The sequence below is a fragment of the Acomys minous genome, assembly GCF_964271855.1.
Source record: "Acomys minous genome assembly, chromosome: 6".
Taxonomy (NCBI): Eukaryota; Metazoa; Chordata; class Mammalia; order Rodentia; family Muridae; genus Acomys; species Acomys minous.
The window spans coordinates 51,029,924-51,050,177 of NC_140487.1; the positions used below are offsets into that span (position 1 = coordinate 51,029,924).

Sequence of the window (20,254 nt, forward strand, 5' to 3'; positions counted from 1 at the left end):
TTATGTATACCATTATATCATTTGCAAATAATGATACTTTGACTTGCTCCCTTCTGATATGGATTCCTTTTTTCTCCTTTTGTTCTCTTATTGCTCTCACTAGAACTTTAATCACTATATTTAAGAGATATGTGGAGAGTGGGCAGCCTTGTCTAGTCCCTGATTTTAGTGGAATTTCCTTGAGTTTCTCTCCATTTAGTTTGATGTTCACTATCAGCTTACTGTATATAGCCTTTATTATGTTTGGGTATGTGCCGTGTATCCCTGATCTCTACAAAACTTTAAACATGAATGGATGTTGGAATTAGGCAAGTTCTTTTTCATGTGTTTTTTTTTCCCTTCAGCTTATTTATATGATGAATTACATTGATGGATTTCTGTATGTTGAACCATCCCTACATGCCTGGGATGAAGCCTACTTGGTCATAGTGAATGATATTTTTGATATGTTCTTATATTCAGTTTGTGAGTATTTTATTTATTTTTTCATCAATGTTCACAAGAGAAATCGGTCTGAATTTCTCTTTCTTTGCTGAGTCTTTTTGAGGTTTAGGTATCAAAGTGACTGTGGCTTCACAGATGAATTTGGTAATATTCCTTTGGTATCTATTTTGTGGAATAGTTTGAAGAGTATTGGTATTAGCTCTTCTTTGAAGATCTGGTAGAATTCTGTGTTGAAACCATCTGGCTCTGGGCTTTTCTTTGGTTGGGAGACTTTTAATGATTGTTCTATTTCCTCAGGAGACATTGGACTATTTAATTTATTTACTGATCTTTGGCAAATGTGGCAAGTGGAATCTATCAAGAAAAACCATCCATTTCATTTGATTTTCAAATTTTGTGGCATATGAGCTTTTGAAGTAAGACCTAAAGATTCTTTGGATTTCTTCATTGACTGTTGTTATGTTTCCCTTTTCATTTCTTATTTTGTTGATTTGGACAGTGTCTCTCTGCCTTTTAGTTAGTTTGGCTAAGGGTTTGTCTATCTTGTTGATTTTCTTGGAGACTCAACTCGTGGTTTCATTGATTCTTTGAATTGCACTCTTTGTCTCTGTTTTACTGATTTCAGCCCTGAGTTTGTTTATTTCCATCCATCTACTCCTCTTGGGTATGTCTCCTTTTTTTCTAGGGCTTCCAGATGTATCGTTAAGTTGTGTGTATGAGATGTTTACAATCTCTTTATGAAAGCACTTAGTGATGTGAACTTTCCTCTTATCCCTGCTTTCAATGTGTCCCATGAATTTGGGTATGTTGTTCCTTAATTTTAACTGAATTTTAGGAAGTCTCTAATTATTTCTTTATTTCTTTCTTGACCCAGTGGTCATTAAGTAAAGAGTTGTTCAGTTTCCATGTATGTATCCTTTTTGTCATTTCTGTTTCTGTTGAGTTCCAGCTTTAATCCATAGTGGTCTGGTAGGATATAAGGTACTACTTCAATCTTCTTGTATTTGTTCAGGCTTGCTTTGTGACCTAATGTATGGTTATTTTTGAAGAAGGTTACATGAGGTGCTAAGAAGAAGGTATAATCTTTTGTGTTTGGGTAAAACATTCTGTAGATATCTGTTAGGTCCATTTGATTCATGATGTTGGTTAATGATGTTATTTCTCAGCTTAATTTCTGTTTCAATGACCTATTCTTCAGTGAAAGTGGGGTGTTGAAGTCTCCCACTATTAATGTGTGGGGATCAATGTGGTGTTTAAGCTTTACTAATGTTTCTTTTACAAATGTGGGTGCTCTTGTATTTGATTCTTAGATGTTAAGAATTCGATGTCATCTTTGTCATGTTTCCCCTTGTTGAGTATGAAGTGTCCTTCCTTGACTCTTTCGATTAATTCTTGTTAAAGTCTATTTTATTAGATATTACAATGACTATTCCAGCTTATTTCTTGTGTCCATTTGCTTGGAAGAGCTTCTTCCCAACCTTTACTCTCAGGTATTGTCTGTTTTTGAGGCTTAGGTGTATATCTTGTATGCAGCAGAATGTTGGGTCCTGTTTATACATTCATTCTGTTAGTCTGTGTCCCTTTACTGGAGAGTTGAGCCCACCGATGTTGAGAGAGATTAATGACCAGTGAGTGTTAGGTCTTTTTATTTTGATGCTGCTATGGTAGTGTGTCTGTGTACTTGTCTAATTCTTGTTTTGCTAAGGTGAAGTTATCTATTTCCTGTGCTTTCCTGAGTGCAGTTAGCATCCTTAGGTTGGCGTTTTCCTTTTAATATCTTCTGTAGGACTCAATTTGTGAATAGGTCATTGAAAGTTATGGTGGATATATTAGTCTGCACTGGCATCTATGATCACTTAGGGGTTGCATGACCTCTGCCCAGGCCCACCTGGCTTTTATTGTCTCTACTGAAAAGTCGGGTGTGATTCTGATAGGTTTCCCACTTTATGTTACTTGTCCTTTTTTCCTTTCTGCTTTTAATATTTTTTTGTTCTGTACATTTTGTGTTTTGATTCATGTGGCAGGAGGATTTTATTTCATGGTCCACTCAATTTGGTATTCTTTAGGCCTCTTATATGTTTTATGCATGTTTTTATGTTATTTTTAATTCAATGGTATTGGATTTTGTATATTGATGAAAATCATGGTCATGTCAAATACTAGTGTAATTTTATCACAAGAATATATATTCTAGGTCTAATAGTTAGATATGATTCTATAGATATATAAGGTTAAATAAGGTCTTCAAAAGCCCCAGGGACCTACAGAATATGGCATTTAAAGAATTTTTTATTAATTTATTCATATTACATCTCAGTTGTTAGCCCATCCCTTGTATCTTCCCATTCCTCCCTTCCTCCCACTTCCCCCCTACTCCCCTCCCCTATGTCTGTGTCTGAGGGAGACCTCCTCCCCCTGTATATGCTCATAGGATATCAAGTCTCTCCTTGGTGACCTATTATCCTTCCTCTGAGTGCCACCAGGAGTCTCCATTCAAGGGACATGGTCAAATATGGGGCACGAGAGTTTCTGTGAAAGTCAGATCTCCTTCTCCACTCAACAGTGGAGAATGCCCTGTCCATCGGCATGTTTTTTTAATTGGGAAATTTTTCTTCCATGATTTTGTTGAAAACATTTTCTGGGCCTTGGAGTGGAGCATCTTCTTTTTCCTCAATTCCTATTATTCTTAAGTTTTGTCTTTTTATAGTGTCCTTGAATTCTTGGATGTTTTGTACCATGAATTCTTTAGATTTAACATTTTCTTGATGGTTGCATCAAATTCTTCCATTGTATCTTCTACACCTAGGATTCTTTCCTCCATGTTTTGAATTCTGTCAGTGATACTTACCTCTGCAGTTCCTGTTTTCTTCTCTAAGTTCTCTCTTTCTAGGTTTTCCTTAATTTCTGTTTTATTATTGTTTCCATTTTCATCTTCAGATCTTGAACGGTTTTATTGATTTCCCTCATCTGATTGCATTTTCCTGAAATTCATTCAGTGATTTCTGTGTTCCTCTGTATAAGCCTCTGTCATGGCCTTTCTAAAGGCCTCAATCTGTTTGGTTGTATCTTCTTGTATTTGCTTACAGATTTTATTCTTTTTTTTTTTACTTTTTTTCTCCTTTATTAATTTATTCTTGTTACATCTCAATGGTTATCCCATCCCTTGTATCCTCCCATTCTTCCCTCCCTCCCATTTTCCCCTTATTCCCCTCCCCTATGACTGTTCCTGAGGGGGATTACCTCCCCCTGTATATGTTCATAGGGTATCAAGTCTCTTCTTGGTAACCTGCTGTCCTTCCTCTGAGTGCCACCAGGTCTCCCCCTCCAGGGGACATGGTCAAAGGTGAGGCACCAGAGTATGTGAGAAAGTCATATCCCACTCTCCACTCTATTGTGGAGAGTGTTCTGTCCATTGGCTAGATCTGAGTACGGGTTTAAGGTTTACCGCCTGTATTGTCCTTGGCTGGTACAGATTTTATTCTTTCCCTCCATTATCATCTTCATTATGAAGGATTTGAGGTTTTTTTCTTGTGTTTCAGTTGTGAGTGAGTTTTGAGGAATAATTGCTTTGGAATAACTGGAAATACCATATTATTTAGGCTTTTGTTGTTTGTGGTTTTACACTGGCCTTTAGTCATGTTATTGTCTATGACACTGGGTGGTACTTTCTGGTGTCCTCCACTGGCTGTTGAGAGCAGCTCATAGGTGAGTGGCTACAAGTTGAGACCCTTCACCTATGGGAATCAGGGAACCCTTCAGTGGATCATGAGAGTGACCTGGGTTCAGATCTGGGAATTTTTGGTCAATTGGTGGGGTGACCTGAAGTCAGATCCACCACTGTTCCACACTGTGGGGCCTCCTCTGAGCTAGGAGGCCCATACCCTGGTGTTTATGGCCCACTACTTGATCCAAGACAAGAGCAAGTGTGTTGCATACCAACTGTCATATGTTATCACACAACACACACTATCTATTTCATTGTAATTTAATTATGTGATCATAGGTTAATATAAAAGAAAATGATTCCTTATGCCTTTTTCAAACATTCTTAATGCAGTTTTCCCTGTTCTTGGGCATTCTTTCATTGTTGATTTCCTGCCCCCTCCCTAATTATAGTCAATCCAGTTTTCTCATTTTCTCTCTCATATCGCTCGTATACTATTATTCTCCTTTCAGGCAGTTCTTCTGTCTCACTCTATCCTCATCCTTTCTTTTACTATCTTGGGTTCTGTGGTTTTCTCTGTGTTGTATACTCACACTTGAAGATTTGGAGGAGCCAGGATATGGGTGAGATACAACATGTGATATGTATGGTCTTTCTGGTTCTGGATTACCTCACTCAGTATAATTTTTTCCAGCTTTATTTATCTGAATTTTTCAAGATTTCATTTTTCCTTAGATCTGAGTAATATTCCTGAGTGCATATGTACCACATTTCATTATTCATTCATCAGTTGAAAGACATTTAGGTCTTTTCCATTTCCTAGCTCATGAGGTTACGGTGGCAATGAAAAGAGCAAAGGAAATATCTGTTTAATAGGATACAGTGATATTTTAAATGAAAATGCTGCCCCCAGGCTTATATGTTTGAATACTTGGCCTCCAGTTGGTGATTATTTGGCAAGGATTATGAAGTATGACCTTGTTGAAAAAGTATGTCGCTTGGATAAATATGCCATTGACATCAAGCTTTGAGGCTTCAAAGATTTGTGCTATTTTGGTTACCTCTCTCTACTTCCTACTTGTGATAGAGATGCATGATCGCAGCTATTCCTGTTGTCATGCTTTTGCTCCGCCACCATAGACTCCAACCATCTGAAACAATAATCACAATTAAACACTTTTATGCTATCTTGGCCATTATAGCAGTATAGGGCTACTGATTTTTTTTTAGTTGATTTTGTATCCAGCCATTTTGCTGAAGGTGTTTATTGGCTGAAAGAGTTCCTTGATAGAATTTTTTTGGGGTCACTTATGTACACTATTATATCATCCATGAATAGTGATAGTTTGACTTCTTCCTTTCCAATTTGTATCCCCATGATCTCCTTTAGTTGCCTTGTTGCTCTAGCTAGGACTTTATGTACTATATTGAAGAGATACAGAAAGAGTGGACATCCTTGTCTTGTCCCTGATGTCATTTTCTCTCTGTTTAGTGTGATGTTGGCTATAGGCTTGTTGAATACTGCTTTTATTATGTATAGGTATGTACTTTGTATCCCTGCTCTGCCCAGGACTTTTGACATGAATGGGTGTTAGATTTTGTCAAATACTTTTTCAGCATCTAAAAAGATGATTATATGGGTTTTTTTCTTTTAGTTAGTGCATATGATGAAGTACATTGATGGATTTCTGTATATTGACCCACCTCTGTATGCCTGGGATGAAGCCTTCTTGGTCATGGAGAATGATATTTTTGATGTGCTCTTGAGTTTGGTTTACAAGTATTTTATTGAGTATTTTTGCATCAATGTTCATAAGAAAAATTGGTCTGAAATTCTTTCATTGTTGAGTCTTTATCAATGTGACTGTGGCCTCATAGAATGAGTTTTGTAATGTTCTTTCTGATTCTATTTTGTGGAATTGTTTGATGAGACTTGGTATAGCTGTCCTCTGAAAGTCTGGTAGAATTCTGTGTTGAATCCATCTGGTTCTGGGCTATTTTTTATTGTTGTTGGGAGAATTTTGATGACTGCCTCTATTTCCTTAGGTGTCATAGAACTATTCAATTTGTTTGCCTGATCTTGTTACAGTTTTATTAATTGATAGCTATCAAGAAAACTGTCCATTTCATGTAGGTTTTCAAATTTTGTGGCATATAGGCTTTTGAAGTAACACTTGATGATTCTTTGGATTTCCTCAGTGTCTGTCATTATGTCGCCCTTTTCATTTCTAATTTTGTTGATTTGAATATTCTCCCTCTGCCTTTTAGTTAGTTTTGCTAAAGGTTTGTCTATCTTGTTGATTTTCTCAAAGAATCATTTCGTGGTTTCATCGATTCTTTGAATTGTTTCCTTTGATTCTAATTTATTGATTTCAGCCTTGAGTTTGATGATTTCTAGCCTCTACTTGTCTTGGGTGTATCTCCTTCTCTTGTAGCTTTCAATATTCTTTCTTTGTTCTATACATTTAGTGTTTTGATTATTATGTATTGGGAAGATTTTCTTTTCTGGTCCAATCTATTTGGAGCTCTATAAGCTTCTTGTATATTTATGGGCATTTCTTCTTTAGATTAGGGAAGCTTTCTTCCATAATTTTTTGAAAATATTTTCTGGGTCTTGCAGTTGGGAGTCTTCATTTTCTTCTATCCCTGATTCTTTGGTTTGGTCTTTTCATAGTGTCCCAGACTTCTTGGATATTCTGTGTCAGGGGCTTCTTAGATTTACCATTTTCTTTGGCTGCTATATCCATTTCTTCAGTCATATCTTCTAGCTCTGATATTCTCTCTTCCATCTCTTGAATTCTGTTGCTAATGCTAGTGTGTGTGTAGATCCGGTTCTCTTCTCTATGTTTCCCTTTTCCAGGATTATCTCTGATTGAGTTTTCTTTATTGCTTCTATTTCAATTTTTAGGTTTTGAAACCTTTTATTCATTTCTTTCTCCTGTTTGGTTGTAGTTTCCTGCCCTTTGCTAAGCTTTTTGTTCAATTCTTTCATCTCTTTCTTTATGTATTCCTGCTCTAGTTTCAGGGGATCTTCCTTCAAGGCCTCTATCATTTCCATACCCTCAGCTCTGAAATCCTACTCTTGTGCCTTGGATGCCATAGTATCTCTTTGGCTTGTTGTAGTAGTGGAACTGCTGGTTTCTGGTGGTATCAGGTAGTCCTGAGGATTGTCGTTTGTGTTTTTAAGCTGACTTTTTTCCATTGTGATGCCTCTGGTTTGAGCATGTGCCTGGTGCCTATTTGGACACCCAGAGCTTTTGGTGGGTTTCCTGAGTGACCAGCGGTCAGATCCACTTGTGTTCCAGACTGTGGTGTCTGTTCAGGGTTGGAACCCACAGATGCTGGTGTTTTTGTGGGTCAAGGCTCACTTGCACCCTGGGAATTCAGAAGCTGCCTGCTACCACTGGGCATAGGTCATGCACCCAGGCGTCCTGTGGCACCAGGATCTTTCTGTGGGTGCATTTTCAGAGTGACCTGAAGTCAGATCCACTTGTGATCCAGACTGTGGTGTCTGGTCAGTGTTAGACACTGATATTTTTGCTAGCCAAGGCTTGCTGTGCATGCCAGGATTTTGGAGGCTGCAAGTCCATTTCAATGGGGACTCAGGACTTTTCTGTATTTTTGCCGGGTGGCCAGAGCCTGGACTGAACTTTTCTCCACACGATTTGTACCCCTCTTACCTGTGGGATACTCATAATGGTTTTTTATGATTCTCCTATTGGTCCTTATGTTGCTGAATAGTCATTGCTGTCCTGCTGACCAAACAAGGCATGTGTTAGGCACTGCCATCTTGGATCCTGTGGTCTTCAGTTTAAACATCTGCCTCCCTGTGCCTTCGAAGTGTTGGAATAAATGGTTTACAACACCACATCACTTTGAAGATACTGCTTATTAAGTCTAACCTTTCTCTTATAGCTTAGCTTTCCTTGTTAATTAACTACCTCCCTCCTTGGTGAGTTTTACAATTCCATTTGTAGAAAGTCAGAAAATCACCCAATCAGACCTGCCTGTTTATCTGTCTTCTACCAATATCAAAGTGTCCCATCCAGGCATAGTGGCATATCCTATAATTCCTGCATTTGGTAGCAGAAGAAGGAGAACCAGAAGTTTAAGCTCATCCTAGGCTATCCATAAATAGGCAGAGATGTGTGCATGTGTGCACATTTCTGTGTGGGTCTGTATAAGTGTGTGTATATGTCTGTGTGTCTGTATGTATGTGTACACACACAGAGAGAGAGATAGAGAGATAGATAACATTTTGAGGCCAATCTGAGCTACCTGAGACTCTTCCACAAACAAAACCAAAAAACTGTTGTAGTTACTTATTTTTATAACAAATATTGCTATGTGGTAGAGAGGTCAAGGTTTTTATTCTTTAGGATTGTTGATTTAATATAATATTTGAATCAACTTTGTTATTTTCCAAAGTCTGTCTATTGGGTTTTTGTTTTGTTTCATTTTTTATTTTTAGTGGAAAAGATATTTTTGTTTCCCAGATGACCACCGCCTCAGTCTCCCAAGTGTGCAGACTATACCATCACACATAGTCTGTTGGGTTGTTAGCCATGTTTCTCACTTGGCATTGATTTCAATGTATAGAATATTTATAAAGAGAATAGATGATATTACAAAATTGATGTCTGCTCATCTGCATCTCTCCATTTACTCAAATCTTCTTTAATTGATTATACTATTACATATTTTATAGATTTCTCATTCATTGTGTAAATATGCTATATTTTTGTCTTTTTAGCATCTGATGGGTATTTGCTTTATTTCCATTTATTGATCATTTACATTTGTATACAAGTTTTTCTGTAAATAAATGTTTTAATTTCTTTGCAACACACAGGTAAGAGTAGTATTGTCGAGCCATAGGAAAGCTATCTCATGGGAGGTACTAGTAGCTTATTTTCCAAAGACCAGCACAATTTTGTTTTCATATTTTAAAAGTCTGAAAATTATGTTTTCATATTCTTCTCAACTACTTATTACCTGATATTTTGATTATTCTCCAGTAATAGGTGATAAATGGTATGTCATTATGATTTTGATTTGCAATTTCCTGGTAACTAATAGTTAATAAAGTTGAACATCTTTTTATATAGTTATTGGCTGATATATCTTATTTAAATAGTTTGGCATATTTTAAAGTTAATTTGTATTTGTTTGTATTACTGAATTATAATTATATGTGTGTGCTTATATGTATATAGTTGTATATGTGCATATTCTTTTTTAAAGATTTATTTCTTTATTATTATGTATATAATGTTCTTCCTGCATGTACACCTGCATGCCAGAAGAGGGGACCAGATCACATTATAGATGGTTGTGAGCCACCACGTCATTGCTAGGAACTGAATTCACGAGCTTTGGAAGAACAGTCAGTGTTCTTAACCTCCGAGCCATCTCTCTAGCCCTGCATATTCTTTTAATCATACGTTTCTTTTACTCTATGGATATATTTTACCTTCTCAGTGGTATCCTTTAAAGCATTGTTGCCTCCATCAATCCACCCATCCTTCCTCCTCTCTGTCTCTCTGTCCCTCTCTTGCTCATCTATCTACCTCTATCTCTATCTCTATCTCTATCTCTATCTCTATCTCTATCTCTATCTCTATCTCTATCTCTATCTCTATCTCTATCTCTCTCCTGGTGCTGGAGATGTAACCTACAGCTTCACAGATATGAGTCAAGCACTCTATCATAAAGCTAAGATGCATCACACATAACACTTTGGTTGTTGCTGCTGTTGTTGTTTGGGGACCAGGGTTTTGCTATCAAGTTAATGCTGGCCCAGAACATTTGGTCTTTTTGCCTTAGCCTCCAAAGTACTAAGGTTATAGGCATTTGCCTTTATACCCATCTCACAATTTTTAGTTTGGGTAAAATATCTCTGTCTTTCTGTGTGTCTTTTCATCTTTTCATCACAGTGTCTGTACTTCTCTGTCAGGGCATCTGGTCCCTTGGCTGCCTAAATTCACAATGTAACTGAAAATAACCTTGCACCTCTCTCTATCTCCCAGTTGCTGAGATTATTGACTGGTTTGTCTGTTGGTTGTATGTGGGGCTGAGAATTGACTCACACAGTGGGCTTCAATCGTGCTAGCAAACATTACTAACTAAGCTACATCTTCCAGTTCTACCTTTTCATCTGAAAGTTAAATTTCTAACTATTTGTTATTAGTTTGTAAACATCTTGCTAAATTTAACCATTAATACTAAACTTTAGTTCTATCTTTTAGTTTTAGTGCATATAATCCTATAATTTAAGAATAATAAAATTTCTGTTAATATATATATATATTTGCATGTAGTACATGTAAGTTGTGCATGCATGCTTACGAAATGATTGATTGTAAGCACTGTGTCTTCTTGGAACCCAGGTCATGCCCCTTACAAACATAGCTAATCAGAAGCCATTTCCTAGATGTGTAGTCACTTTCTGATTGCCTACAAGTGGGCAATCCATACTTGCAGACAACCTCTTGTTTTTTGCAAATAAACTTTTATTTTTAATGTATGTGTATGGGTGTTTTGCTTGCATGTATGTCTGTGCACCACTTGTGTGCAAATATCTGCAGAAGCCAGAAAAGGTTGCTAGATCCCACATAACTGGAATTACAGATGGAACTAGAAAAGACATCTTGGAAAAGCCAGGATTCTTTTCAATGACCACTAGGTACCAGGTGGATGGAAATTTGTTGCTGCTGTTGTTGCTGTTTTCTGGTTTGGATGGTTCTTTTTGTCTCTCAGTTTGTTTTGTTTTGTTTTGTTTTGAGACAGAGTTTCTCTGTGTACCTTGGCTGTCCTGGAAGTGACTCTGTAGACCAGGCTCACTTTTAACTCAAAGATGCACTTGCTACTGTCTCACCAGTGCTGGGATTAAATATGGACCACCACCACCTGACAGATGGAAAATACTTGAGTGACAGATTTTGATTTTTCCACTGAAGGTTATCCCATCCAACTCAACTAGCCTAAAACACACTTACTTCATCACTGACAAATGCATATTCAGATGTGCATATAAATCTAGTTATCACAGGTTATAAAATTTATTAATATAAAATGAAATTCTACGTTATGTTCTCTTTAAGGCTAACTGTCAACTTCCAGAAAGTACTTTCATCTTAAGTGAGCTTTCTGACATCTTCCAATTCACTGACATGGGAAACAAAATATTATTATTTTATAAAAATTGGGTAAGTATAACATAACTCCTTGTAAGGGCATGTTAGTAACTGTGTTATTCTAGATCAGAAAGTATCCTTATTATAATGCTAAATTTGCTAAATTGCATGGCCATTGAAAACTTAAGCATTTAGCTTGTGAAACAATCTTTTTTTCTTATAAATATGCCTCTTAGGGCTAGATATGTAGCTCATTTAGTAGAGTGCCTGTTTAACATGAACAGAGGCCTGAGTTCTTGATCTCCAGTTTGCATAAATCAGGTATGACAGTGTATGCATATAGTCTCTACACTTTGGTAGAGAGGACAGAGGATCAAAAGTGTAAGGTCAGGGCTGGAGAGATGGCTCACTGGTTGAAAGAATTGGATGCTTTTCCAGGGGATCTGGTTCCCATTCCTAGAATGGTTTAGAGTTACAACTGTCTGTAACTCCAGTTCAATGGGATCAGATGTTGTCTTCTGGCATTTTGGATGCTACAGACCCTCTATGTGTATGGTACACAAACGTTCATGCAGTAATAAAACACTTGTACACTTGAAACAATAAATAATTTAACATTTAAAAAATAATTAAAAAAAAAAGAAATGCAAGCTCATCCTCTAGTACATAGTGAGTTTGAGGTCAATCTGGGATATATGACATTTTGTCTCAAAAACAAAGAAGGAAAGACAGATGGAAGGAAGGAAGGAAGGAAGGAAGGAAGGAAGGAAGAAGGAAGGAAGGGGGTTTGTTTGATATAATTAGATGTTTAAAAATAGACTCAAAACATCCTAGCATTAAATAAAGTGATGAAGTTAAGGACAAGAGTAAATGTTTTTTTTTCTTTAATTGTCAAAATTGATGTTTGCTTATTTTTCTTTCTTTTTTTAGTTACCTATAGGATTCTCTGATGTTGCTCTCAGTGATATTATATTTATGTTTGATTTGACACTCAAAATTAACTTAATGAAATGTGACTCGTCTGCAAAACTGGTGGTATGTATGTTCTCTTTATAAAGAGATTTATTTAGCTCAAAGTGTTAGAGGTTCAGCAACACGAAGTAGGAATCGTGAGGAGGCCGTTCCCATTTCTTCACTACCTTATCTCCTACCACCAGGATTAAAACATGAGGAGAACCGAAAAAGAATTTTGCCATGGGCTAAAAAGGCCAACTTTGTGGGATGGCCTCACTTTATAACAACCTGTTCTCACAAGAAATAACCCATTCTGTGAGGCTGATAGTAAGCCCTCCCCCCAAGGATAGTGTCCCATAACCTAATTACCTTCCAGGAGGTCCAATTTAAAAGCTAATTAATAGAAGTCTCACAAAGAGACCATCAAGGCTGGTGGATCTGGACCCGGGTGGAGGGCAGCTGCACAAATTGCTGTACCAACCAAGAACAATGCGTGCAGTGAACTTAGACATCCTGATTAGATCTAGCAAGCTGTTCTTTTTCTCTCCACTTTTTCTCTATTTGATTTCATATACTGCTATATTCTTAGTGTTAGTCTTTAGATTTTTTAGTTTCTCAGAGCTTGACTTACAAGCATAAACACATTTAGTACTATTTTACTAATTCTTTGAGAATATCATAAAGTGTATTTTTATTATATAAAGTACTCATCAAACATCTCCTAGATCCACCTTCACCTCTCTGCCTCGCTAATTTAGTGTTTTTTTTTCTCTCTCCAGCCAACCTCCTGTTTTTAAACCCTAATCCAATTTGTGTTGCTCAAATACTCGTGGGTGTAGAGCCTACGAGGGGTCACGTCTCTCCCAGCAGTCATGACACAGAAATATCTCTTCAGGCAGGGTTGTGATTTAGTACTACATTTCACCCATGACTTCATTCTGGGGTCACGTGTGGACTGAGCTTGCTGTCAGAATCACTGTGAGTTCATGGGTTATTGTATTCAGAAACACTTTCCTTGTAGTCATTCGCTGATTCTGGATCTTACAATATTTCCAACTCCTCTTCTGTGAGGTTCCCTGAGCCCATTGGGAAAGGGTATGATTTCAACCATATCACTGAAAACACTGAACACTTGGCTCATTAGAACATGGAATGAATCAATCAGGTTCTGACTGGGAAGCTTTTTATTCCTACTGGCTAGCTTTTATGGTCCTAGAAAGTGCTGTGCACACTGAGACAAGAGAAAAGTAACCATCAGTCTGGCCTAGCAATACTCCTGCAAGTGGCAGTAATTACATCCCGACAAGACATGCTAGCTGATGCAATATTGGCATGAGTGTTATGGAAATAACCAACCATTTCCTGATTCAGTTTAAAGCTCAGTCTATGAGATTAAACCTGGCACCATTATCAAGGCCAAGAAATTTGTGCCTAGGTAGTCAGAAGTCCCAGAGAACAGCTTACTCTTATTATTCTGCCAAATGGCTATAGTATTAAAACAAATACTAGTGACTTATTGCTATATCCATAGACTATTAGTGAATTCTCAAATTTCATCAAAGAATCTACTTACAATACATGTCAATTAACACATGGATCCATAACTGCTCAACATGCAACTAATAACAGATTATAGAGTACACAGACCTTATATGACATATATATCCTATATATCGAAATATATTTCCTAATTTTTAGATGATGGCTGATTTCATTACAGAACTTACTTGCTTCTCTGATCCTCCTCACAATTGTATTATTATCACACATTATATATAACATATACATATATATATGTATACATATTATATACGGATAAACAATGTGTACATAGTATATAATATATTGACACACAGATATATTTATATGTGTAATTCCCTAGACACTATATTAAGGATTTTTCCAAACATTTTCTAGGTCATTTCTTAGGAAAGGTCATATTGATTTATGACATCTAGATTTTAATAATTTACTGGAATGCAGCATCATATACATTATTGTATATATTGTAAAGTCAAACAGCATTGGCCATATGTATAAAACAAAAATGTCTAGGGCACCATGTCTACAAAAGAAACCATTTCAACAGCAAAATATTCCCTTTTTATGCTTCACTAATTACATATGACTTTTGCAAATGCACTAGGCCATAAATTCCAGGTAATTACAATAAGCAATCAAGAAACAAGGAATATTCTTGCAATAATATTCCAAGGATAAAGAGTCTCCTTCCATTGTTACCAGGCCCTTTTAATCACTGTGTCATCAGTCAGTTTGAACAAGCCATATCTATTTTCATCTGCCAGACATTGTGGCAAAGGGAAAAAAGTGAAGTCTTTTCTTCCCAAGTATAACCTTCTCATAAAATTCCTTTAAACAATTACTTCCATATGTAGTATTTTCCTCTATAGAAAGGTATAGTCTATCATGCTAATGAGTAGATACGTGAACTTTTACAAGTTATACATCATGAAGGACTAGGAGACCATTTCAAATAGTAATTCTCATGGGCACTTGGGAAGCAAACTTCACAGTTCTGTTCTCCAAAGTGTTTGATGTACAAAGTCAAAACTGTATGCTCCAAACTCATCTAACTAATTCAAATTAACCAATTCAAAAGCAATAATGCAGAAATGGAAGACTCATATATAATGAACAGTTGGAGATAATGTAGACAGTAGAATAAGATGGAGATTTTCAAGCTAAGTCTTCACTAAACAAAAGAAATCACAGGTATTTCTGCCTGCTATAATCAGTGGCCACTGTGTGTGGCTCAGAACCATGGGGAAAGTTGTCTAGCAGTCAGTGTTGCTGAAGCATCTGAGAACTACAGATTCCTGAACACAGGAATCAGTAAAGGACAGGCGTGGAAAGGGGGGGAAGAAGCACAAGGAATAAAAGAACAATATCCCAGAATTATATAAATGTTTCAGTATGTGGCAGTAGCAGAGATCTGGAGTAGGGTTCCCAACCCCGAGTCGCATATTACCTTACCTAAGATGGTAGGAAGCTTATATGGGCAAACATACCTGGCTTAGATTATCTATTAATCAAACTGTCATTGTTGTAAGGTAGACAATAAGGAAACTGTCTTAACTCATGATTCCTAAATATTGATTTATTGTCCATGTGATAGACCTGAAGGTTCAGAGCTGTGCTGAAGGGTAAATCAAAGGCAGCCAAGTCTGCTGTATTCTAATCCAAAAGAGTTTAGCAGAAACAAGACCAATGCCTATGGTAGTGAAGGAGTAATGACAATTTAGGAAAACTCAAGACACTCCCATTTAGAATGCTCAGAACAATGCCCCGTTGCGGTGTGACCTACTGAGATGCTGTTTTTGAGACTTCCAAAGTGGATGGCTATAATTTACAGAAACCGTCTTCTCAGAGAATGTCTTCCCTCTTGCCAACAGTTCTTATCTCTTCTACAGCCTTTATGGTTAATTTCTGAACTTTATATGCTCATACTAGGCTTCAAAAGGCTGATGGTAAATTGTGCTCTTACCATGTTTGATCCCAACATTAATGATGAGTACTATAGTAAGGGATCAATTTAAAATTACTTAACAGTTCATTCCAAGTTGCTAATTTTTGCACATGAACGCAAAGTGGCACAGTTTGTCTGATCCTGCAAATGTAAAGATTCCACAACATCTTTCTTAGATTATAAGTATGTAGAAGGATGGCATCAAGATACAAAAGATAATAAATATAAATCAAGCCTGATGCTTTGTACCTATGATTCCAGCATTCAGGAGGTTGACAGGCTGTATTAGGAGTTAGAGGAAATTTATGGTGAGATCTTTTGTAAGAGCAAAACCAAAGAAGTAAATAATAAAGAAGTACTAAAAATCTATAGGATATATTTTTTGTAAAAAAAAAGGGGGGGAGGGGCACCAGGTAGCCTGTGCTGGCCTTGAATTTGAACATGATATATGTCACAGATGGCCTTGAAATTCTTTCTTTAAAAAAAATTATTTATTTAGATTACATCTCAATTGTTATCCGCACACTTGTATCTTCCTGTTACCCCCTCCCTATTTCACCCTATTCCCCTCACCTAGGCCTGTGACAGAACCTTATCCCCCACCATATGATCACAGCCTATCAGTTCTCATCCAGGTAGCCTGCTTACCCTTCTTCTGAGTGCCACCAGGCCTCCCCTCCAAGGGGAACTAGTTAAATAGGGGGCACCAGAGTTCATGTCAGAATGAGCTCCCCCTCTCCACACACATGTGGAGAAATCACTGTCCATAGGCTAAATCTGATTAGGGGGAGGGTCTAGGTTTCCTGTATGCATTGTCATTGCTTGGTACAGTAGTTTGTGCACGTCCCCCTGGATCCAGATCCACCAGCCTTGATGCTCTTCTTGTGGGGTTTCAGTTCCAGGGGGCTTTCCTTCACACCCTGGGCTCACCACTAGGCCAGCAGGTGCTTGTGCTCTACAGCCCAAGATTTGGTCTGAGGTAGTGAAGGTACAGTTGGTTATCCTGCCTTTGGCTGGCTTTGGAAACTCTGCCCTTGGGCACTGGGGCTTTGGGTCCTAGGTTCAGTCTGCCTGAGAGTGTAGGAACCACCCGCTGGTTGGTTGGGGGGTGTTTGGCTAAGTTTCTACCCATCTGCTCAAGTGTTCAAGTCATGGCACCTTAGTTGAGTCCCACCAGAGCACAGGGACCACACCCTGGGTTGTGGCAGTTAGCTAGGTTTCTGCCCAATCTGTTCAGGCTGTTGCGCCATGTTTCAGTCCCTCCAGAGAGTACAGCTACCACACCATAGTCAGAGAATGTGTCCACAGCTGCATCCCTCCCCCTCCCCCACTCTGTGTGGGTCCTGTTTGCCTCTGTGGACTGTAAGGGTGATCTGAAACCAGATCAATCCCAGATCCATACTCTGGGCTTCCCCCTGGTGTTCTGTAACCCACAGTTCCGTGAGATAGTGCCCCCAATAGGCTGCAGGACCGACCATAAGGATTTCTCTGGACTGGTGGGGTGGTCTGAGGTCAGATCCACCCTCTTTTTTTGGGTTCTCTCCAGGCCAGAAGATCCAGATGTTGGTGTTTCACCACCCCTAGTTCAGTCCCAGATACCGAGTCAGTGATATAGAGCGCAGATGCAGCTATCAGATGAGTATGTGGCCAGTGTCTGGTTACTGGGCATCTGTGTTCCATGGGCCAGTTCGATGGCCTGAGACCAGACCCACCTGTGCTCTGCACTGTGTAGACCCCTCTCACCTAGGGCTCTCCAGGTCTTGTAGTCTGTTGCTCCCAGCCAGGTCCCTAGGATCTGTCCTGCAGATCAGATACTGTGCGTGGTCAGTGCCACCATCTTGGATCGCTTGAATTTCTTTCTAAAGCTGTTTTACGTTTATGTTCTGTAATTGTGTAAGCTACCATCTCATCTGCACATGGAGTTCAGAGGACAACCTGTTTCAGTCAATTCTCTCCCTTCAGCATGTATGCTCCAGAGAAGTAATTGAAGTTTGGAGGTTAGGCAGCAAGCTCCTTTGCCTGCCAAGCCATCTCAACAGCCCCAGATCTTGAATTTTCAAACTTCCAGCATTCACCCCCCGGGACTCTAGGCATGCTTCACCACTCTCAGTTTAATCCCTGATATAGTCTTAAGATCCAAAAGAGAACGAACTAAAATTTTTCTTCTTCCAAAAGTCTGAAGCTATGGCATCTCCAGAAATCATGATACCCCCATTCTTTATACTGAAAGTCAGACGAAGTCACCTGATTGAAGACACCATGCGTCAATTAAGACAAGCTGAAGTCTCAAACTTTAGAAAACCACTAACGGTAAAGAAAAATGTCTCACTGGATTTGTGCGTGCATGTGTGCATGTGTGCGTGTGTGCGCGCATGTGTGTGTGTGTGTGTGTGTGTGTGTGTGTGTGTGTGTAAGAGGCAATTGTAACTAAGAAGCTGCATTCATTTTTAAGTTTTCCAGAAATGTCCCCTTTCCCTTGAGAGAATGGAATGAATGTTTAATTACATATTGAATTTCAGGTTAACTCATTTATTGATTATTATAATGACATAAAAACAATTTATTTTATAAATCTTCTAGTCCAGCTGAACCTCTAGGTGTCTTTTTTTTTTTTTAATGAATATGTGTTTGTATGTATGATCGTAGGATTAAGACCAGGGTTTCTGCAGATGCTAAGCAAGTGCTTTGCCACTAAGCTACATTCCCCAGCCATATGTATTTTTGTTTGAGTTTGTTCACATATCTAAAAGCTAGATAGATATTGGCTATGCTATGGTATTACTGGCTGAGGACATTGCGTTATGCTTTATATACCCTTCCTTCTTTTGGGACCAACAAGCATGTTCTGCTCACAGCAGTGCTGGAGATGCAAGCTAGTAATTGTTAAGTATTGTTTGAGCCAAAGAAGGCTCATGAATGAACCCAAGCCAAAGGCTGGGAAAATATACTAACCTCTCAATGGGAGGAATTGCAAAATCACATTCAAAAGAATTCAATCAAGAACCAGTGAAGAACTGGAACTGTTCATGCACTCAGAAGGTAACAAGTGTAGCAGGCACTTTCCCCTGCTGAGGATCTAGACTTTCTACAATGTAGGTTTCAATTCCAGCCACTCCTCATTTAATCCTTTGTGGATGCCTGTAGCGTGTTTACTGTGTGGCACCTCAGGCCATTTGCCATATTGAATACAAACAGAATACTAACTAATGGGGGTAAGAGCTGAATCCTGGAGTCCAAAGGGGAGTGGATTTTCCTGATAACCAGCTGAGAGGGTAAGGTGGTAAACTCCAAAAGAAAACAGATCCTGGAGGATAGTACTCAGACCAGAAAGGACTAGATCTCAGCATGTGATTAAAATAGAAAACAAATAAGTAATTTTATTTTAGAAACCAGACTCACTTTGTATCTAGTTTTCTCATACTTTGTCTGTGAGGTTATCAGTAGAAAATTCTTTCCTCTGGAGGAAATGACTTTCCCTTAAGGAAGATTTTAACTTCAAGACAGATACAAAATAGACTAAGCATGACAAGACTGTCCTTCCTAACACTTGACTTCACCATGAATCCTGACCAGGCCAAAGAATTTTATCAAACATCAGAAGGAATATTTTCTGAGACAGAACAGAAGAGCAAAAACTGGAGAAATAAAACTCAAGGATGTGCATATTGAAAAATACAAGGCCTGGGACTGGTAGAGTGTTTGCTTAGCATGCCCGTGGGCCCAATTCAATCCCCAGCACCAAAAATTAGATATACAAATAAATGAAAGAAATTAAATTATCCAGAAAAGGAATTATCAGACCGGGCAGGGTAAAGTCAAGTCAGCACTAGGCCATCAGATCCAGAGGTATGGAGTACTGTTAAAAAAGAGAAAGACTTTGAGTAGAGGCTGGAGATCCCAGCTCATGAGAGCCAAGTTGCTCAGTCTGAAAGATAAGACAAAGACAGACAACAAGGTGAAATAACAGGAGAATTTCATGGCTCAGGGGTTTGAGGCATATCAAAATTTATATCAAGGTATTGTTTCTTCTTCTGTGGTAAATGATCCAAGCACTCACTATCTTAATGACCTGAGAATAAATAGGCTTCTGGCTTTCACTGCTTGGCAGCAAAAACTGAGGGGAGACAGAGTGTGAGAAGGTAAATCTGTGTGTAGATCTGGCAGTTCTAATGAACTTGCGAGTGTCAGAACAGGCTAACGGCTTTCCCATAAAGAGCAAAAAGCTGAGTTTTAAATAAGAGCCTTAAAGTAAAGTAAATTCTCTCTCTCTCTCTCTCTCTCTCTCTCTCTCTCTCTCTCTCTCTCTCTCTCTCTCTCTCTCTCTCTCGTAGGTTAATTTTGTTAATGAAATTCAACCTGAGAGTGGAGGGGTGAGTTCAGAGTTCTTCCACTGTATATTTGAAGAGATGACAGACCCCAAATATGAAATGTTCATGTATCCTGAAAATGGTTCCAGCATGTGGTTTCCAGTCAATGTAAGTTATATCTTTCTCATAAAACATTATGTTGCTGCAATATGAAAGCCATAGACAATAGTGTAACATCAAGACTATACAATGTGGCTTCTCT

The 20,254-nt window shown here is 38.2% G+C and overlaps 1 protein-coding gene across 3 annotated transcripts in view; it reads left to right on the forward strand.

The window, feature by feature from the left end:
- HERC6 (HECT and RLD domain containing E3 ubiquitin protein ligase family member 6) overlaps positions 1–20,254 on the forward strand; it is a 73,605-nt gene that overhangs the window by 36,065 nt on the left and 17,286 nt on the right. For all 3 annotated transcript variants that reach the window (XM_084784989.1, XM_084784991.1, XM_084784990.1), the window contains exons 14-17: positions 11,212–11,316; positions 12,175–12,279; positions 17,861–17,995; positions 20,017–20,160. In XM_084784989.1, the coding sequence (XP_084641115.1) occupies positions 11,212–11,316; positions 12,175–12,279; positions 17,861–17,995; positions 20,017–20,160 (489 nt within the window). The remainder of the gene's footprint in view (positions 1–11,211; positions 11,317–12,174; positions 12,280–17,860; positions 17,996–20,016; positions 20,161–20,254) is intronic.